This window comes from Daphnia carinata, chromosome 10 (genome assembly GCF_022539665.2).
Source record: "Daphnia carinata strain CSIRO-1 chromosome 10, CSIRO_AGI_Dcar_HiC_V3, whole genome shotgun sequence".
NCBI classification, from domain to species: Eukaryota; Metazoa; Arthropoda; class Branchiopoda; order Diplostraca; family Daphniidae; genus Daphnia; species Daphnia carinata.
This window is the reverse complement of record NC_081340.1, coordinates 8,054,537-8,073,761: the sequence shown is the minus strand read 5'-3', so window position 1 is coordinate 8,073,761 and position 19,225 is coordinate 8,054,537. Positions and strand designations below refer to the sequence as shown.

The 19,225-nt window shown below is 50.4% G+C and overlaps 2 protein-coding genes across 3 annotated transcripts in view; both read right to left on the bottom strand.

The window, feature by feature from the left end:
• The window catches only part of LOC130701393 (obscurin-like), a 39,310-nt gene extending 20,160 nt beyond the window's left edge, over positions 1-19,150 (bottom strand). For both annotated transcript variants that reach the window (XM_057523349.2, XM_057523350.2), the window contains exons 1-3: positions 18,600-19,150; positions 17,077-17,135; positions 16,864-17,006 (exon numbers count right to left, since the gene is read on the bottom strand). In XM_057523349.2, the coding sequence (XP_057379332.1) occupies positions 16,864-17,006; positions 17,077-17,113 (180 nt within the window). In that variant the 5' untranslated portion in view covers positions 17,114-17,135; positions 18,600-19,150. The remainder of the gene's footprint in view (positions 1-16,863; positions 17,007-17,076; positions 17,136-18,599) is intronic.
• On the bottom strand, positions 159-11,775 carry LOC130701394 (muscle M-line assembly protein unc-89-like). The gene is made up of 2 exons (XM_057523352.2): positions 9,214-11,775; positions 159-9,108 (listed from the first exon to the last, which is right to left on the bottom strand). The coding sequence occupies exons 1-2, from the start codon at positions 11,741-11,743 to the stop codon at positions 788-790; spliced, it is 10,851 nt and encodes a 3,616-aa protein (XP_057379335.1). The 5' UTR covers positions 11,744-11,775; the 3' UTR covers positions 159-787.
• Positions 19,151-19,225: the final 75 nt, after the last annotated feature.

The window sequence follows — 19,225 nt, the reverse complement described above, 5'->3', positions numbered from 1 at the left end:
CGCAACTTGTCGTCACCTGAACTACGTCTAAATTAAAACCGTCTTAAATTCGGTGGGAACGTATGCACGACGTCCGAGCCAAAGCCGCCATGTTACCTGCTTTCAAACGGATTCCAACGTGATGCCAATTTCGGAATTACAAACATGTAAGAGGGGCAAAAAGAAAAGCACTTGGCTTCTTAAGTTGATTTCAGTTAAAACGTGTCGATTATATTTACACGATCAAGCAGGGAGGATGATAGGGATGTTGACCAATTGTGTGGGTGGCGGTGTGGTATACAATATTATACACAACAAACACCGTGGATCCACCAGCACCAAAAAAAAAAAAAAAAAAAAAAATAGTATCACTACAAAGTTTCGATTGCATTGAAGAAGGGACTTTTGAGGGACTGGATTCTGTTTCAAGACACACTATTGAAAACTGAAAGAATACCACACTCTACATCACCATCACGAATCATCGTTGAAGAAGATCATTACAAATGAAGGACTATCATCGTTGCCTCCAATCATTTCCTTTTCATCACCCCAATTATCTTTTACGGAGGAGGACACACAACTAAATTTAGAACAAGGCAATCGACAACAGGCCGAACACAGCTCAAATCAACATAGGAGAGAGCGATAACTTTCTCTCGTGATTGCCCACTTCTCAGCCTCTTTTCGCATCCCAACATGTTTTCAAATCGACAACAAAACGAGGACGAAAACGACAAAGGCCGAAACGGCTCAACAACAAAAGGGCCTGGGGGGGGGGGGTGTGGGTGGTAGTCGTCATTTCAAATCAGTAAGATTCATCGAAAGATGCTTGACTAAATCGCTTGGATCGAGCGGTGCTGCTGCTAATGCTACTGGCCACTCCGTCCATCGATCCGGCCGTTCCTACTTTGCGCTTACGCATGAGAGCCGCGTTGGCGGCTCCAGCGGCGTTCAATCCGTACAGGGCGCAATAATCCTCGGCTAAGCTACCTCGACGGCTCCTGGCCGACGCCATGGGCGAGACGTAGCCACTGCTGCTATTGCGGCTGAGAGGGAAAGCGGCCACAGAGTGTCTTCCGTGCGGCTGATGAATCGAATGGAAGCTGCCGGAAGGAGGACGCTCTCGACTCGAACTGCGACGCGTTTTGTTCGAGATGCTGGCGTCCTGTTCCAGCAGCCTTTTGCGGAATTCGTCGATGCTGGCGCGTCGGGAACGAGGCCCAACATCTGCCCAGGGCCAAGGGCCCTGAGCAGCCGCTGTTTCCTCGTTAATGGCGTTGTTCGTCGGTTCGACGCTTCCACTGCGGGACCGGTTGGCCTTCAGCGTTTCTTGGGCCGCTAGGCGGATGTCGTAGCGGCTGTTGCGGCGACTAGCGAATCCGTGCGCCGATTCAAAGTAGCGCACGCCTTCGTCGTCGATGATCATGTAATCAATCTGGCCGATGAGGACGTTGTGCGCCGCTTCGGCCGGCACAATCGTCTGCAAGAAATCCTTCAAGATGATGCAAGCCGAGGCCGGAGAATTCTGAGACGTTTTGCGCGATGGATTATTGCTGGATTTGCGAGAGGCTGGGGTGGATTTCCATCCGTCCTCTGATTCATTGCTGGACGAGCGAGGACCTGAATAGGGCAATCCGACGGCTTCGAGGATCTTTTGGGTGTAAAATTCCTTTTTGGCCTCGTCGCGCGAGTAGCGCAAAGTGTCGATGACGTCGCGCGAAATGTCTTTGGCGCTGGTGATGACCACCGGGATCGGGTTGCTGGGATCAAAGACCCTGGGCGTAGCGTTGACGCCCAATCCTGACTCGTCTATGTCTGGATCGTCACTAGCCTCTTCCGACAGGTCCATGTTGCGAGCGAACGAAGAGCTACGTGACGTCACCCGACGAGGATGACGCCTCTCGGCTGAGATTTTACGTAATCGACCAGCACCGCTGTTGTTGTTGTTGTTGTTGTTCTCAACAGGTCCGTTCAAGTATTGCCATTTGTCTACTAATTTGCTCTCGTCGATGGGCGATTTCGATCCGTTCTGATTGGCGTGTGGACCGTCCAAGCCTCTGAGATCGGCCGGTCTCGTTGGAGGGGAACCTGAGACTTCAGTGCCAGCCGGTGACTTGGCCCATCCCAACTTGTTGGTCAAGGCTCTGCCCAGCAATCCGTGCAACGCGGACGAGTCGAGTCCACTGGGCGGCTTCTTACTTTGCTTGGAGCGCAGGATGCCGAAAATGAGGTCTACCACTTCGGGATCGCGTTCCGTATTTTTCAGAATGTCCAGCAACGTGCGGATGGTCTTGGCCAAATCGAGTCTTCCGCCGGTCTGCGCCAACGCTTCGGCCGCTTCCAGCGTCTCCCTGATGTACGGATCGTTTTCCACCGATTCCAAATCCGTTTTGATGCGCTTGAAAAAATCGAGGATGAGCGGGTCGTTCATGTTGTCACTGGGCACGGGCGGTGGCGGCGGTTCCACCGGAAGGGCCTCGATCTCTACCACCGTGTCGCTTTCGTTCTCTCCCAACTCGTTCAGGACGGACAGCGTGTATCGGCCGGCGTCGGCCGACCTGGCCGACTTGATTTCCAAGGAGACGGTGCCATCGGCCAGGTGGGACATGTTTGCATTGCCCGGGTGGATGAGACGGCCGTCCTTGAGCCATTTGACCTCTGGTTTAGGATGGCCGCTCACTTTGCCACTGAGTTTCAACGGTTGGCCCTGCACGGCCGTCACCGCGGCCGGCAAACCTTCGTCGATGCTGGCCAGTTTGGGTTTGTATCGTTTGACGTCGACGGACGTCTGGGTGGTACTTTGACCCGTCGGATTGACGGCCACCATTTTATAAAGGCCGCCGTCTCTGGACGAATCGGCCGACGCGATTTCCAGCGCTGCCGTTCCGTCTGGAAGCAATTGAATGTCCAGCCGCTCGTCGGGAATCAGCTCTTCGTTATCCTTGTACCATTTCACCTCCGGCAACGGGTTGCCACTCACTTTGGCTTTCAATTTCATCGGATCGCCGTGATAGGCCGTCAAGGCCGAAGACAATTCCTCATCGACCGTGGCTTTTTTGGGCTTCTTCGTGACACGCACGGCCGTTTCGCTCGTCACCAGAGCCGTCGCATTCTCGGCCATGATTTGATACTGGCCGACATCCGTGCCCGCATCGGCTGACAGGATTTCCAATTCGGCCGTTCCATCCGGTAATAATCGCATCGCCGTCCGATCGTTCGCAGTCAGTTCGTTTCCGTCCTTGTACCACTTGACATCGGGCAAAGGGTTCCCGCCCACTTTGACTGTCAGCTTCAACATCTGGCCCTGGAAAGCCATCGTCTTAGCCGGAAGGGCTTCCTCGATGGTGGCTTCCTTTTGTCTTTCTTCGATAGCGACGGCTGTTTGGCTAGTGACTTGCCCAGTGGCGTTTTTGGCCACCAATTTATAGACGCCGGCATCTTTGATCGGATCTGCTTTCGTGATTTCTAATTTGGCGGTGCCATCCGACAGCAATTGAATGTCTGTCCGTTCATTGGGCACAAGTCCTTGGCCGTCCTTGAACCATTTGACGTCGGGCAGTGGGTCGCCACCGACTTTGACGCTCAGTTTCAGCGAATCGCCTTCGATGACTTTGGTCGTTTCGGGCAATTTGTCGCCCAGCAAAGTGGGCGCATCGCTTTTCTTCTCGATGTTGACGTCCGTCTGGCTCGTCACTTGACCTTTGGCGTTTTTGGCAACGACTTTGTACTCGCCATCGTCGATGACTGGATCTGTGTTGGTGATTTCTAATTTTGCGGTGCCATCCGACAGCAATTGGATGTCTGTTCGTTCGTTGGGAACCAGCCCTTGGCCGTCCTTGAACCATTTGACTTCGGGCAACGGATCGCCACCGACTTTGACGCTCAGTTTCAGCGAATTGCCTTCGATGACTTTGGTCGCGTCCGGCAACTTGTCGCTGAGCAACGTGGGCGCTTCCGTTTTCTTCTGGACATTGACGACAGTTTGGCTCGTCACTTGACCCATTGCGTTTTTGGCAATGATTTTATACTCGCCCGAATCGCAGGCCGAATCGGCCGATGCGATTTCGAATTCCGCAGTTCCGTCCGTCGACAATCGAATAGTCGTACGTTCGTTTGTTTTCACTTCCTTTCCGTCTTTGAACCATTTGACTTCCGGTAGAGGGTAGCCACTTAATTTGAGCTTCAACGTCAGCGGCTGGCCGTGGTGGACTAGAAGGGAAGAAGCCAAAGCTTCGTCGATGGTGGCTTCCTTCGGCCGGCTCTTTTGGACATCCACGATAGTTTGGCTAGTTACCTGGCCCAGTGCGTTCACGGCGATCAATCTGTACTGTCCGCCATCTTGGGCTGAATCAGCCGAGGCGATGTCCAGTTCGGCCGTTCCGTCCGCTGATAACTTGATGACGATACGCCCGTCGGCAATGAGTTCATTGTCGTCTTTGTACCACTTGACATCCGGAAGAGGATAACCGTCTAATTTCAATTTGAGTTTCATCGGTTCGCCGTGGAAGACGGTCAACGACGACGCTAAATTCTCTTCGATCGTGACTTTCTTCGGCTTGTTCTTCTGAACATCGACGCTCGTCTCGCTCGTCACTTGCCCAGTTGCGTTCACGGCCACCATCTTGTACTGTCCGCTGTCTTTGGACGAATCCGCTGATGCGATTTCGAGTTCCGCCGTCCCGTCCGCTGACAAGTTGATTTTCACGCGATCGTCGCATGTCAATTCTCTGTCATCTTTAAACCATTTGACGTCCGGCAGTGGGTTGCCACTGACTTTGAGCTTCAATTTCAAAGGCTCTCCGTGATAGGCTAAGACGGAAGATGACAAAGCCTCGTCCAGTGTCGCTTTCTTTGGTTTCTTCGAGACGTGGACAGCTGTTTTGCTCGTCACTTCACCCAACGGATTGATCACGACCATCCGATACGCTCCCGTGTCTTTGTCCGGATCGACTGACATGATTTCCAGCTCAGCCGTTCCGTCTTCCAACAGTCGGATGGTGGTCCTCTCATCGTTGACCAATTCCTTGCCAGGTGGATCTTTAAACCATTTGACGACCGGCAAAGGATGGCCGCTCACTTTGGCCGTCAATTTCAATAGCTGGCCTTGGTAGGCCGTCACTTTAGCTGGAAGTTCTTGATCGATCGTGGCCTCTTTCGGTTTCTTCTCGACGCTGACCTTCGTCTCCGCCACCAACTGGCCCAACGCGTTCACCGCTATCATTTTGTATTGCCCAGCATCGCACGTCGAATCGGCCGAGGCGATTTCCAGTTCGGCAGTGCCGTCCAAAGATAATTTAATTGACATCCTGTCATCCGGGAACAGTTCACGTCCAGGCGGATCTTTGTACCATTTCACGTCGGGCAGTGGATTGCCGCTCACTTTCAACATTAATTTCAACGGCTCAGTATCCATCACTTTGATTTCGGCGGACAGCGTGTCACCCGTGATGGTGGGCGCTTCCGTTTTCTTTTGAATATCGACGGCCGTTTCGCTCGTGACTTGACCAAGGGAGTTGACGGCCATGACTTTGTACTGTCCGCAATCCTTCGCCACGTCGGCCGATGGAATTTCCAGTTCGGCCGTTCCATCCGGAGACAGTTTGATTTTGGTACGATCGTTGGCAACGAGTTCCTTGTCGTCTTTGAACCATTTCACATCCGGTAAAGGATATCCGCTGAGTTTCAGTTTCAAGTTGAGCGGCTCGCCGTGATAGGCCGTTACGGAAGAGGACAGCGCTTCGTCGATGCTGGCCTTCTTCGGCTTGTTCCTTTGCACGTCCACGATGGATTGACTGGTGACTTGACCACTGGCATTAACAGCCACCATTTTATACTGGCCGGAATCTTTGGCCGAGTCTGCCGAATGGATTTCAAATTCCGCAGTTCCGTCCGACGATAATTTGATGGTCATTCGTTGGTTCGTCTTCAGTTCTTTCTCGCCCTTGTACCATTTCACGTCGGGCAGAGGATGGCCGCTGACCTTCACCTTCAATTTCAACGGCTCGCCGTGATAGGCCGTGACCAACGCGGACAAGCTTTCGTCCATCGAGGCCTTTTGCGGCTTGTTCTGCTGGACGTCGACGGACGTTTCGCTCGTACTTTGTCCCGTCGCATTGACTGCCACCATCTTGTATTGTCCGCTGTCTTTCGTCCAATCTGCCGAGGCGATTTCGAACTCGGCCATTCCGTCGGCTGACAATTGAATTCGCATGCGCTCGTTGGCAACGAGTTCCTTTTCATCCTTGTACCATTTGACGCTTGGCAGCGGATTGCCACTGACTTTGACTTTTAATTTTAAAGGTTCGCCGTGATAGGCGATGACGGACGATGCCAAGCTCTCGTCCACCGTTGCCTTCATCGGCTGTTTCGACACCTCGACGGCCGAACGGCTGATGGCTTGGCCCGTCGCATTGGCAGCCACTATCCTATACTGGCCGGAATCCTTTGCTGGATCGACGGAAGTGATTTCCAATTTAGCTGTTCCGTCGGCTAATAATTCAATCGTCGTCCGGCCGTCAGCCATCAATTCGCTGCCCGGTGGATCCTTGTACCATTTGACGTTGGGCGGAGGATGTCCGCTCACTTTGGCCGTCAATTTCAACAGCTGGCCTTGGAACGTTGTTATTTTGGCCGGTAGAGTTTCTTCGATGGCGGCCTTCTTCGGTTTCTTCTCGACGTGGACGGCCGTTTCGCTGGTGACTTGACCCAACGCATTGATGGCCACCATTTTGTATTGACCGCCATCAACGGCTGGATCGGCCGATTGGATGTCTAATTTGGCCGTTCCGTCTGGCAGCAATTTGATTTCGATTCTATCGTCAGCAACGACTTCGGTTCCCGGCGGGTCTTTGTACCATTTGACGTCCGGCAGCGGATGGCCGTTGAGTTTGACGGACAATCTCAGCGGCTCGGCTTCCATCACTTTCGTTTCGACGGGCAGTTTCTCGCCTTGAAGAGACGGGCATTCGGGTTTCTTTTGGATTTTGACGACAGTTTGCGACGTCACTTGTCCCGTTTCATTCACAGCTACCATTTTGTATTGTCCGCCATCTTTAGCCATATCGGCCGAGAGGATGTCCAGCTCTGCGGTTCCATCCGGCAACACTTTCATCGTCATTCGCTCGTCTGCTTTCAGCTCTTCATCATTTCTGAACCATTTGACTGCTGGCAGCGGGAATCCGCTCAATTTGAGCTTCAAGTGGAGCGGATCGCCGTGATAGGCCGTTACGGACGAGGACAGATTCTCTTCAATCGTTGCCTTTTTCGGTTTATTTTCCTGGACGTCGACTGTTGTTTCGCTTGTGCTCTGTCCCGTCGCATTCACAGCCACCATCTTGTATTTCCCGCTGTCTTTCGTCGCATCCGCTGAAGCGATTTCGAATTCGGCCGTTCCGTCCGGCGACAAAGTGATGGTCATGCGACCATCGGATGTCAATTCTTTGTCATCTTTGAACCATTTGACGTTGGGCAGAGGATTGCCACTGACTTTGACTTTTAATTTTAAAGGTTCGCCGTGATAGGCGATGACGGACGAGGCCAAGTTCTCGTCCACCGTGGCTTTCATGGGCTTCTTGGAGACGTCGACGGCCGATTGGCTCGTCGCTTGGCCCGATCCGTTCATGACGACCATTTTATATTGTCCGGAATCTTTTGCTGGATCGACCGAAGCGATTTGAAGTGAAGCAGTTCCATCCGGTAAGAGTTCAATGGTCGTCCTGTCATCGGCCGTCACTTCAGTTCCGGGCGGATCCTTGTACCATTTGACGTTGGGTGGAGGATGTCCGTTCACTTTGGCCGTCAACTTCAAAAGCTGGCCCTGGAACGTGGTCACTTTGGCAGGAAGAGTTTCTTCAATGGTGGCTTTCCTCGGTTTCTTTTCGACGTTGACGTTAGTCTGGGCAGTTAATTGGCCCAGCTCGTTAGTGGCTACCATCTTGTACTGGCCAGAATCGGTGGCGGGATTAGCCGAATCGATGGCCAGCTCAGCCGTTCCGTCTGGCGACAGACTAATTCTGGTGCGCTCGTCGGGGATCACTTCGTGTCCGGGCGGATCTTTGTACCATTTGACGTCCGGCAGGGGATTACCACCGACTTTTAGCTTCAACGTCAGTGGCTCGTCTTCCATCACTTTGGTCTCAACGGGCAATGGCTCGCCCTTAACGGTCGGCTCTTCGTGTTTCTTTTGAACATCGACGACAGTCTGGCTCGTGACCTGTCCCGTTTCATTGACGGCCACCATCGTATATTTGCCGGAATCTTTCTGCGGATCGGCGGCGTTGATTTCCAGTTCGGCCACCCCGTCTGGTGACACGGTTAAGCTGGTCCTCTCGTCGGCCATGACTTGCGTGCCCGGTGGATCCTTGAACCATTTAACGTCGGGCGGGGGTTCGCCTCCCACCTTCACCGCCAATTTCAGCGGCTCTGCCTCCATCACTTTCGTTTCTACGGGCAGTTTGTCGCCAAGAATAGCCGGCGCGGCCTTGGGCTTCTTGGGTTTGGGCGGCGGCGGCTCGGTCGTGCGGAAGACGTTGGCGCCCAGGATCGATTCGTCAATGTCCTTTGGGGCCACGACTTTGACGTCGTCACTGTTGTTGTTCGCGTTCGGGTTGTTGGTTAACTTGCTGACGGCCACCCCGGCCGCGGCCATTTGCCTCAACATGCGCGAATTGATGATCGAATCGCCGTCCTTCAGCGGGTAGTGCAACGCGGCGAAAGGGTAGGCCGTGATCAGACGCAATTCTTCGGGAGTGACGGCGAACCCTTGGACGACGATCTCCTTCTGATCTTCGGCTTCGTCCAGCAGGTCCAAGTCGGTTTCGTGTTCGGTGACGTAGCGTGGGCCCGAATCGGTTTCGATGATCTCACCGGCCAGGAATTTGATGCCGCCGTTGGGCAGGTCTACCACCCGTCCGGGGACAAAGTAAGGCCCGGAATTCGTGTCTACAATGTTGCCAGGTACGAAAACGGAGCCGCGGTCGCTGCTGTACAGCACCTGACCCGGAATAAACGTGCTGGCGCCCGAAGGACTCAGCAGGATTTTGCCCGGTACGAAGCGTGGCCCAGTTTTGCTGCCAAACACTTGGCCAGGTACGAACTTTTTGCCACTCTCGCAATTCACCATTTGACCTGTTTTTGATTTTCAAGAGAAATCAAATTTCAAAAAAAAAAAAAAAAAAAAAAGGTGTTAAGGTCAATTGAATCAAAAGGACGTGACGAAGAGTGTAAATGTACCTGGACAAAACATGGGTCCGCTGATGCCTTCGATCGAGGAGGAATTGCCCGTGTCGATGACTTGGCCGGGCACAAACTGCTCAATCTTGTTGGGTCCCGTCCTGACGGCCTGACCGGGGATGAAAATGTTGCCCAGGGCGCTCTCGATCGTTTTGCCCGGGATGAATTTCGGCGTGTCGTCCATCTCCAGCAGCTGGCCGGGAACAACCTTGACGTCTTCGCCGTTGGCCGTGCTGATCATCAGCTCATCGTGTCCTTGTTCGGTGGGCAAGAATTTGACTTTCTCTTCCACCTGGATCATGTAGCCCATGTCCGGCTTCTTCCTCGGCATCGCAGAGAACGTGCTGTTGTCGATGGGCAGGCCGTCGCTCACGCCCGTCCGAAAGAAGACTTCCTCTTCTTTGGTGGCTATTAGCAGACGGCCGTTTTGCGTCATGTCGATTTGGCACGGGATGAATTTCTCCTCGGCTAAGACTCCGGCAACAAATTGCGTCCCTTCTTTGGAAATCATCGTCTCGCCCGGTACGAACCGCTTCTGGCCGTCCTCCAAAACCATTTGGCGACCGGGACAGAATTTCGTCCGTCCGTCTGGCGTCTTGTAACTCTGACCGGGCAGGAAGAGCGGACCGTCGGCCGTTTCCACGTTTTCGCCCATCGTGAATTGCGCCGTGCCGTTCGGGCCATCCATCAAGACCTGTCCGGCAGCAAATTGGCCGTCCACGTCCACTTGGCCGGCGACGAAACAGGCGCCTTGCGGCGTGTCGAACGTGACCCCGCTGACGAACGTCGGCCCGTTGATCGTTTGAAAGAGTTGGCCGACGTGAAACTTGCCGTCCACCGACGACGTTTGGCCGGCCACGAATTTCAACCCTTCGCCATCCGTCTGGATCGTCCGGCCCGGCAAGAATTTCGGACCGAAGAGCGTCTGCACGGATTGGCCGTTGATGAACTGCGACGATCGGCCGTCTCGGATGATTTGCCCTGCGGCAAAGACTCCATCAAAGATGCATCCAGGCAGGAATCCGACTCCCTCCACTCCCTGCACGACGCATCCAGGCTGGAAATGTTCTCCAACCATCTTGCCCGGAACGAATCCGGTCGCGGATTTGGGAACGTGTTGCCCGACGACGAAACGCTCCTCCTCGCCTTGGCCGACCGGAACCATCATGCCTTCAACGGCCCTGATTTTGTCCTGATCCTTTCCGGATGGCGGAGTTGTGACGAATCGGACGCCGTCCTGTTCGCTGCGCACCATCCATCCCTTCCGGCCGCGGTCTACGGCTTCCAGGACGGACCCAACCTCGTGAATGAAGGGCAGGAACATGAGCGATTCGACGTCGCTGAAGAGGTCCTTCAGTTGGGCGGTGGAAGAGGCGGCTTGCGTGGCCGTGATCCGATCCAGCTCCTGGACAAAGTTGGGTGCCAATTTGCCCTTGAAGGGCCGGATGGCTTCGCCAAAGATGGGCACGGCTTCGAAGCCGACCGTTTCCTCGTTCAGAATGGGGACTTGATTCGATTGGATCAATCCGGGCGACAAACTGTCGGCCGGCAGTTGAACAGGATCGAAATTGCGGATGGGCAAGTTGGGCAAATCTTCCTCCTTGAGGACGGGCAGCGAGTCGAAATTCCAATTGTCGATTTTCGGATAGAGCAGCTCGCGCCAATCGGAGCCCAGCGTCAGCAAATTGCTGGCGCTCCGATGGTACGCCGTTAATTTCTCCATACGGTCCGTCCAGTCGGCGATGATGATTTGCTCTTTCTCGGACTCTTCCGGCGGCGGCGTCGGCGTCAAGACGCCGTTCTTCTTGGGATCCGAAATCTTGCGCTTCTTGTACTGTCGGATCTGTCGCTGTTTGGCCAGAATTTCGTCGTCCTGTCCGCCTCCTTCCAGCAGCGGAGGCATGTCGCCGGGGACGGGCAGAGTTATGGGTCGTAGATTCAGCGTCAAACTGGGCCCATCTTTGAGCCGAATGAGGACGCTCGAACCGTCTCTCGACAGCAAAAGATTCTCGATCTCTCCGCGACGGATGGCCGCCTCCATTTCGGCGGGCAGGACGAGATTCAAATGATTGTCGTCCAGCTGGTAAACGAATCGCTGGCCGGGCTGGAAGGTTAGCGTGTCCAGCCGGCTGCTCATCCTATCGAGAATGGCTTTCAACTGTTTGAGATTCGTGTCTTTGGCTCCGATGATGGGATAGAGATATTTGTAATTGTCGTTGATTTGGTGTTTGGCCGTGATGCGGCACTTTCCGGCCGGACCGTTGCTTCCCGTTGCATTCGTCTGCTGGTAGTGATGCTGTTGGTCGGCGTGATTGGTGATGTGACATTTAACGGCTTTGGAGATGCGAGCGAATTCGATGAGAGGGACGTACGTGTGGCGAAGTTCTTCGTCCGAACTGCCAACGGATTTGCCCATCAACCGGCAAATGCGACGCGCTTCCACCGGCGAAATGGGCGGCAACAGCGGGAAATAATTGGGCTTGGGCAGGTTACGGCTGTTGCCCGTCACTCGGCAAAATGTAGGCAACATGATTTCGGACTTTTCGATTAGGTGCGAGCGAGTTGATAATCAGTTCGACGACAACTCAAACTCGCACAGGCGTCAGCGGGCCGCGCGATCGGCCAGCAACAGCTGCGCAGCTGTTGTGTCTCGTATAGACTCTCGGGCAGATCGTTGACTGACCGTAAACCCCAAATGAGTTGGACAACAAACAAAAACACACTTGCACAATCGTACAGAATCGTGGCACTTCCGAAGAAACGATTCCAATCAAAATTTAAACAAAAATGATGGCCGTCTACAAGCAAACGAGTCTCGTACGTTTGATTGGGGGGGTGGGGGGGGTTACTGCTAAACAGAGTGTTTAGCGGGTACCCATTTCGAAAAATGCGTCCGACTGTCCTGAGGGCTCTTGGCTTACAAAGTGGCGTATTGATGCGTGTCGTGTTTCAAAAAGCCAAGAAGTGAGGAGGGCGCAAAGGAGCGCAAAGTGACTGACTCTTGTCCTGGTCGGGATCCTCTTATAAATAGCGGAGCCCTCTCACCTTCTAATAGGGAAAAGGAGGAGTTGGGATCCCGGGGTGGTGTGTGTGTGTGGGGGGGGCAAAGAGGTGGGCGAAAGAGCGCAAGAAGAGGAGCGCGAAGGAAGCGACAGCGGCGGCCAGGACAAGAAAAAGTTGTGTCTGGCACTATGCAGCATCACGATCTCTGCGTGTAGGATGCGGGGAGGAATGACAGTCACGTCGGGTACACAGAGGGCGCGGATGACTGCACATTTCCACCTGAAGCCAAAAGACACGGCCCGTGCAATCCTAGCGATACGGCAAAGGAACACAAAGCGCAGCGACACAACGGATCAACTGGCCAGCAAAGGGAAAAACGAGAGCAGTGGCTATTTTGAAGAAAAATCGTTTCTTTGGTTCGGCATCGTGTAGCTGACGGAGAATTTCTTGGAAAAAAACAAAATACTAATCAAGTTTTTTTTGCATCCCGCGTCCCTGAGTGAAACTGGGCGACGTGCCCGGCCACAGGGTTGTCCGATCGACAAGTGCAACAATAACGTGGGCTGTGTGGCGATACAACTTGGAAAGAAAACAAGACGAAATAAAAAAACAAAAAAAATGGGAGTAGGATTGAGACTTACTATGTGTACCAGCGACCCATTCAAAAACGATCACAAATTGAGAATTTCCCCATCATTCGTCGTATTCCATCTCTTTTTCCTTATCTTTTCAACTAATAATACGACAAATATTTCAAGGCTATCTGTTTTTGTTTGGTTTTTTTTTTGTTTGACTTGGGATTTGCCTGTTGGCATAGGAAGATTATGATGGGAGGAGTTTTGAATGGCATTTAACGTAGTCGCATGCCCGGAATTATTTTTTGCCCACCTACATCACTGTGTGCGTGCACACACACCAGCCCGTAATGCAATAGGGCTAACAGGAAATCTGATTTATTTTCATTTTTTGTTTTTCTATTTTCCGCTCGCGCGCTTCCATCGTGCTTCCTGGCAAGTGGCAAAGAACATACTGGCACCGTGTCACCTTTGTCTTTTCCTTATTTATTTATTTCTTTTTTTTTTTTTTTTCCCTCTTTTTCCCATTTCCCGTACCCTTTTCTGGCGCTAGCATCCGGCCATCACCTATCCGCCCACAAATCCAGCCCGTCCATCCGCCGCCTCGTCATCCTTCATTGCTCGAATTCTTGAAATGGCTTTGCAAATGTGTCAATGTCGTATCTACTTTTCTTCTTTTCTTTTCTCGGCTGCCTACTTATTTATTTGCTTTGGAAACGACGCTCCGCTTTTTTTTTTCTTTTTTGTCCCATCGACGGGACGTTCAGCGGCAGCCAATAGACTGAACGTTCCATATCGCTGTTGACGAGGTGAGGGCGACACACAATCGCACAAGAATAATAACTCAAAGGGCAAACAAAAAAAAGGGGGGGGGCGAGAATTCAAAATGGACAGCATTGCGCACGGGCGCGAAAAGATTCCGTCGCTGGCCGTTCCCGTCTATACATCAGAATGCAGAGCGTGACTCATCGTTCAAACATCTCTCTCTCTCTCTCTTTCAAACGGGGACTAAAGTTTAACAAATGTACACAATAGAGTCACATGGCATGCGCACAAAAATGAGGAAACATTCTTTCCAACGACCATCGACTCTTGCTTAGCGACTGGCGTCTGTATTATTGCTCGTTGGTCCATCATCGCAGTCCGAATCAACACATTACCTCGACTCGAGTGCCGTGCAATCATTCGGGCCGCACCCGTTGCCCTTATTTGGTCGTGTTCGCTAATGTCCGTTCGCGTTGAATACAGTTAAAAAAAAAACATCCTAGAAATAGTCGATCGTCTTTTTCTGCACGAGAACGTGATGACGTTAAAAAAAAAAGGAAGGGGGGGGGATGCGTGATCACCGGATTATTGGGATGCTGCCACCGGTTGTTTGCAGGTCGAAGCAGTTTTTTTGCGCGTGTGACGTCTCTCTTCCTATTCTATAGCTGCTGATTATATCTATTGATTGATTTATTTATGATGATTAGACCATCGCGCAGCACCACCGTTTTCTTCCCACTCGACAACGAGGGGCTTCTTTTTTTTCAAAACATATTCTTTTAGTTTTCTTTTTATTTTATTTTTTTTTTTCATGTACGAATGACTTTGGGTCTCTTTCGCATTCCTGTTGTATTTGCTTTTGCTGCTGTTGCTATTTCGTCCTTCTCATCTGCGATTTTCTTCTTGGCATTGGAATGCGTCCTATACGGAATAGACTGACGGAGAGGCAAGCAAAAAGAAAGACTTGAAAAATAGCAAACAAAAAGAACTGAGGAAAAATGGTCGTTGTCATTCCGTTCTTCCTATTTTATTTTTTTGTTTCTTTCTCTAACCAACAATCCAAATTAAAAAAAACAGCACGAGGTGAGCATTCAAATGTTGCCTGCCAATCAGAATTTCCATAAAGTATTTTTTTTTTTTCCCTTCTTTTTTTTATGAAATTCGTTTTGCAATTCGTTTTGGTTGTTGGCTCGTCGTCGTCTCAATGGAAAAGCCTGGGCGCGAACCAGTTTCGGGACAATCAAAATATCGACCTAACTTCGTGAATTATAACGACGGAATTTCGATAGCCATTATCGACACGCCCCCTTCCGTTTTCGCATTCGCTTCATTCCATTCTGTGTTTATTATTACAAGGGACGTTGTGTTTGCTCTAGTGGCACTGCATCCACCCCCCCCAAAAAAAAGGATGGATGATGTCGGAATTCAAGATGGCCATCGACCCTTCCGAGTTTTTGGCGGTTTGTTTCTTTTCCAATTGGCAAACGCCAAAAAAACGAAACAGACGCAGAAGCTCGTTCATCACAATGACATCAAAAGACTTTGGTTTTTTCTTTCTGACTGGTTGGTCGCATCGAGGATGTACACGGCGGCGGCCGCGCATCCGCTCCGCACGACTGTCTCGCATATGAACCGTTGCGCTGCACGGGACGAGCTACGACGGATGCCATTCCAACCATCGGCGTCGGCGGTTTGCAAAAGACGCCCTACACACTACGGCCGGCTAACCGCAAAAATGTTTGTCAAAATTGAATCAAAACCTAAAATGATATGAGCAAACAAATTCAACTCAGCCGTTGCTGTGTGGCCATTCGTTCGGCTATTTTTGTTCAGCTCCTGTCCCTCTCTCTTAGCAGCGCAACAATAACAGTCTGCCTAGCTGCGTCTGTCAGATGAAGAATCGCTCAATCTATACGACTTGTGGCTGACGTCTACACGCAGACATTGACGCGGTCCATTTCGAAGCTGCAATTTCGCCTCCTTCCAACTATGACGAGATGCAAAAGTCCTTTTCAAATTCGTCCCTCAAGCCTCGTTGACTCAATTTCGAAATGAGGATTCTTCTCTCGCTGACGTTTGTTCTTTTCCAGCTTCATTATTATATATCTACTCGACTTTGGTCGTTATTCAAACAGTCCCTAACGTCGTTATCGTAAAACTCCTTCTTCTGCTACGTTGCCTGGCTATATGTTTACACGCCGCGTAAACCGAAATGAAAAAAACAACAACAAACAACTAGACATCTCCTTGAATAGGATTTACTATAAATCGGCCAGTTCCCACCCTTTCCCTCTCTCACTCCCTCCATTCAACGTTGAAAGATATAATTCTTGTTAAGAGAAAATTTAAAAAAAAAAAAAACGGATATGAATGAGGAGCTATCAAGTTGGCAAGGGAAAGGTACGCATTCTTTTCAGTCAGTCAAACCAGTTCGACTTGAGTTGATTTTTGCCTGAGCTGGCCAACTACAAACGGATACCCAAACAAAACTCGAAAGAGGATACAAAGGGAATAAGAAACAAGACAAAGCAAGAGGCTATCCGTGCATCCGGGTCGGCTCTGCGCTCGGCTGCAAAAGTTTGTTTTGTCCGCGTTGCCAAGACATTTCATCCGCTATACACAGATATAGAGACCAAAAACCTTACAGTTCCTGTACTATAAGGTTTCCTGTAGCGAAACTCATTCTCTATCAGGACACCCAACTGTCTGATAAAACAGGGTCGGATTCCCAACTGTGCGCCTAGCTATAACGCCCATTGGACGCCTGTGTGACACTTACACCGCCGCGCATGATGGATCGTACGCCAATCACGTGTTAAAGAAGACAAAAAAAAAAAAAAGGAAAGGGACTCTAATAAATAAACTGGTGTGTCTCTTGGTCACAGCGCCATGTCGTCAGTTACGCTGACGTTCGACATGATTGCACGCCGGGACATTTTTTGAGAGCAAACACCTTGATGCCATCGCAATGTTTCCACTATAATTATATGCAAGGACATTGATAGAGACACTCACGCAGCGACGCGCGTTTGAGCAGGAGGTGACGACCAGCAGATGAGATATTTTGCCGATTGTTTTGGCGCGTGTAAAGTGGGCGGTCAATTAAGACAGGAAGTGTCAGTCAGTGAGACACCTACTCGTCATTTGTGGCTGTCGTCAATCACTTGGACGTCGTCGTCCTTGAATACTGACGAATATTGGACAACTCGTTACGCAAAAAAACACTTGCAATCGAGTACGTTTCAAGCGTAACGCTGCCGACACCCAAAAAGAGCTATTAATAAATCAAAGTGGCCATGTCACTCACATTTTGTCCTTCGACGCTGGAAGTCGAATACGAAGCCGAACTTGAAGTGACGGACGTCCGAACGCTGGACGACGACATTTGCTGCTCATGTTCACTGCTCGTCTGATTCATGCTGCTCGTCTTTTGCTTCAATTCGTTCACCACTAATTCATTTAATGTAAAGAAGTTTTTTTAAAAATTTGATTTTAACTAGAGAAAAAATGAAGAACGTACTGCTGGACAAGAAGGAGTTTTGTTGTCTTCCAGCCATGGTTTATTATCATCAGCAGCTCCTGTGAAAACAGAAAACAAAAATATGGATAACGACAGTGATCGTATTAAGTTGTTGCATTCTCGTTTACACATCTCATTATTTTTATTTATTATGCCAAAAAAGTTGTAAATTCTGCGGGACAAATGGGCAGAATCTTGTGAGATATAATGGGATAGGCAAAGCACATTAAGTAGCGTGATTAAGCACTAGGTGGCGACACAGTGCACCTCTGGCTCACGCTCATCCGCTTATTTCCACCCTTTCGCAGTCCCCCCCCCCCCGAACGCGGATGCCAGAATATGGTGAGCAGCCGCAGAAACAGAAGCCATTGCCAAAACGGCACAAGACTAATGATGACGCAACCACGTCATTCGCTAAGGCCAGCAGTGTTTCTCATCATCATTATCACCGCTGTAGGTGGACCGTCCCGTGTTATCACAATCACAACCCAAGCAAGGAAACCTAGACCGGATAGGAACGGCTAACATTCTGCAGAAAAAGAGATGTACACGTCAGATGTACTAACTATACGAGTAACAGCACCGGGTATGGCCAGCTTGAGTACAGCAGATCCCTAGCTGAAAAAACTGGGCTAATTATAGCGCTGCTGATGATTCTGATCAAATATAGACAAATACATGTACAGACACACACACACACACACAACGTGTGTATGCAGAGAGCAACATGCTGTTGGATCAGAGGCAACGGGTTCGTCGTTCTCTCTTCCTGGTTCTTTGCAGTTCTCAATCAATCATAACGAAGGGGTGGGGGATTGTGCAGGAGCACTAGACGGAAGGATATACAGCAGCAAGTCGAAGAATGTTTTGCTGCTCTCTGTCCAGTAATAGTTGGAGCGAGCAACGTCTTCCTCTGGCTTCATGCCGAGGCGTACGAACCTTACGCACAAAAGCCAAGGACCCCCCCTCTATATCAGTCAGCGAGAGAGCTCTCTCTATATAGAAATGTGTGGCCACTTTGTGATACGATAATACCCAGAAGCAACAATGTTTCAACGACCTCAGCCGACGATATCCCTATTATTATTATTATTCTGTTATGTTTACACAAACGTAGAATTTTTTCTGCTACAAACGACTGGCACTTCCGACTCTAAAACAATCAACAATGTCGCAAACGAAAAACCCAACAAACCCAAATAAAAACAATCAAATAGATGTGACCCCACAATTGGTTAAAAACGATTTCAACACCCTGGTGTTATTTATCAACGTTTCAACTGCTCTTGCAAGGATTTGAATTCTTTCAAGTAGTCGCGTCGGTTTGTAAATAAACATTCAACGGCAGCAAAAAACTAAAAATGGAAATCGGCGCCAGAGTACCTCCCCTTATATGTGCTGTTTACTGCCTACGTACTCGGCTTTTGTTTAAACTGTGTCGAATGCCTCGTCAGTTAATAGCAACCAGGTCTAGTCTCAAATGTCAAATTAAAAGTAGAAGGTCAACCTCATAAATTTATTACCTTGTGTATGTTGTCTGTGAAATTGATGGTAGTGACGGCGTCAGTGGCGAACACGACAAACAGCTGATGCCAACTCGTTCGTCTCGTCGGTCGTAGACAAATTCAGCAGGATCCCAAACGCGTACGGCTAGTTCAGTTATTGGACCATCACCTCGGCCCGTTAGATGTCTCGGTTTTTAGTTATGAGAAAAATCTCTTCACCCAAGTTCAGAGTGCACCAATCACAAAAACACGTTCAACTTGATGCTCAGCTGCACTAACACGAAAAACATGAAAGTGCGAACAGTTTCAACGTCAGTAGTCGTTGAACTGAATTGGCTGCTGTGGTGCTCGTGAAAAATAGGCGAAAGAGGAAAAAAAAAAAAAAACAACTCGACCGACGACCACAACCGCGTAGAGCCAGCGCCAAAAAACGAAAAAAAAAGGAGCTTCCTCTTTTCTTTGCTGGCCTTATTCTTTCTTCAACCTCGACGACGACTCGAGTGGGCTCATCTCACCAGTCAAACAGCAACAACACCAACAGCATTACACACACAAGAGTATAGCAAAGTTAGCCTGTTGCGTGTTCCACAGCTGATATTTGTCGATTCTTCGGTCGATTGTTGTGTACGGATTTGCACTGGCTT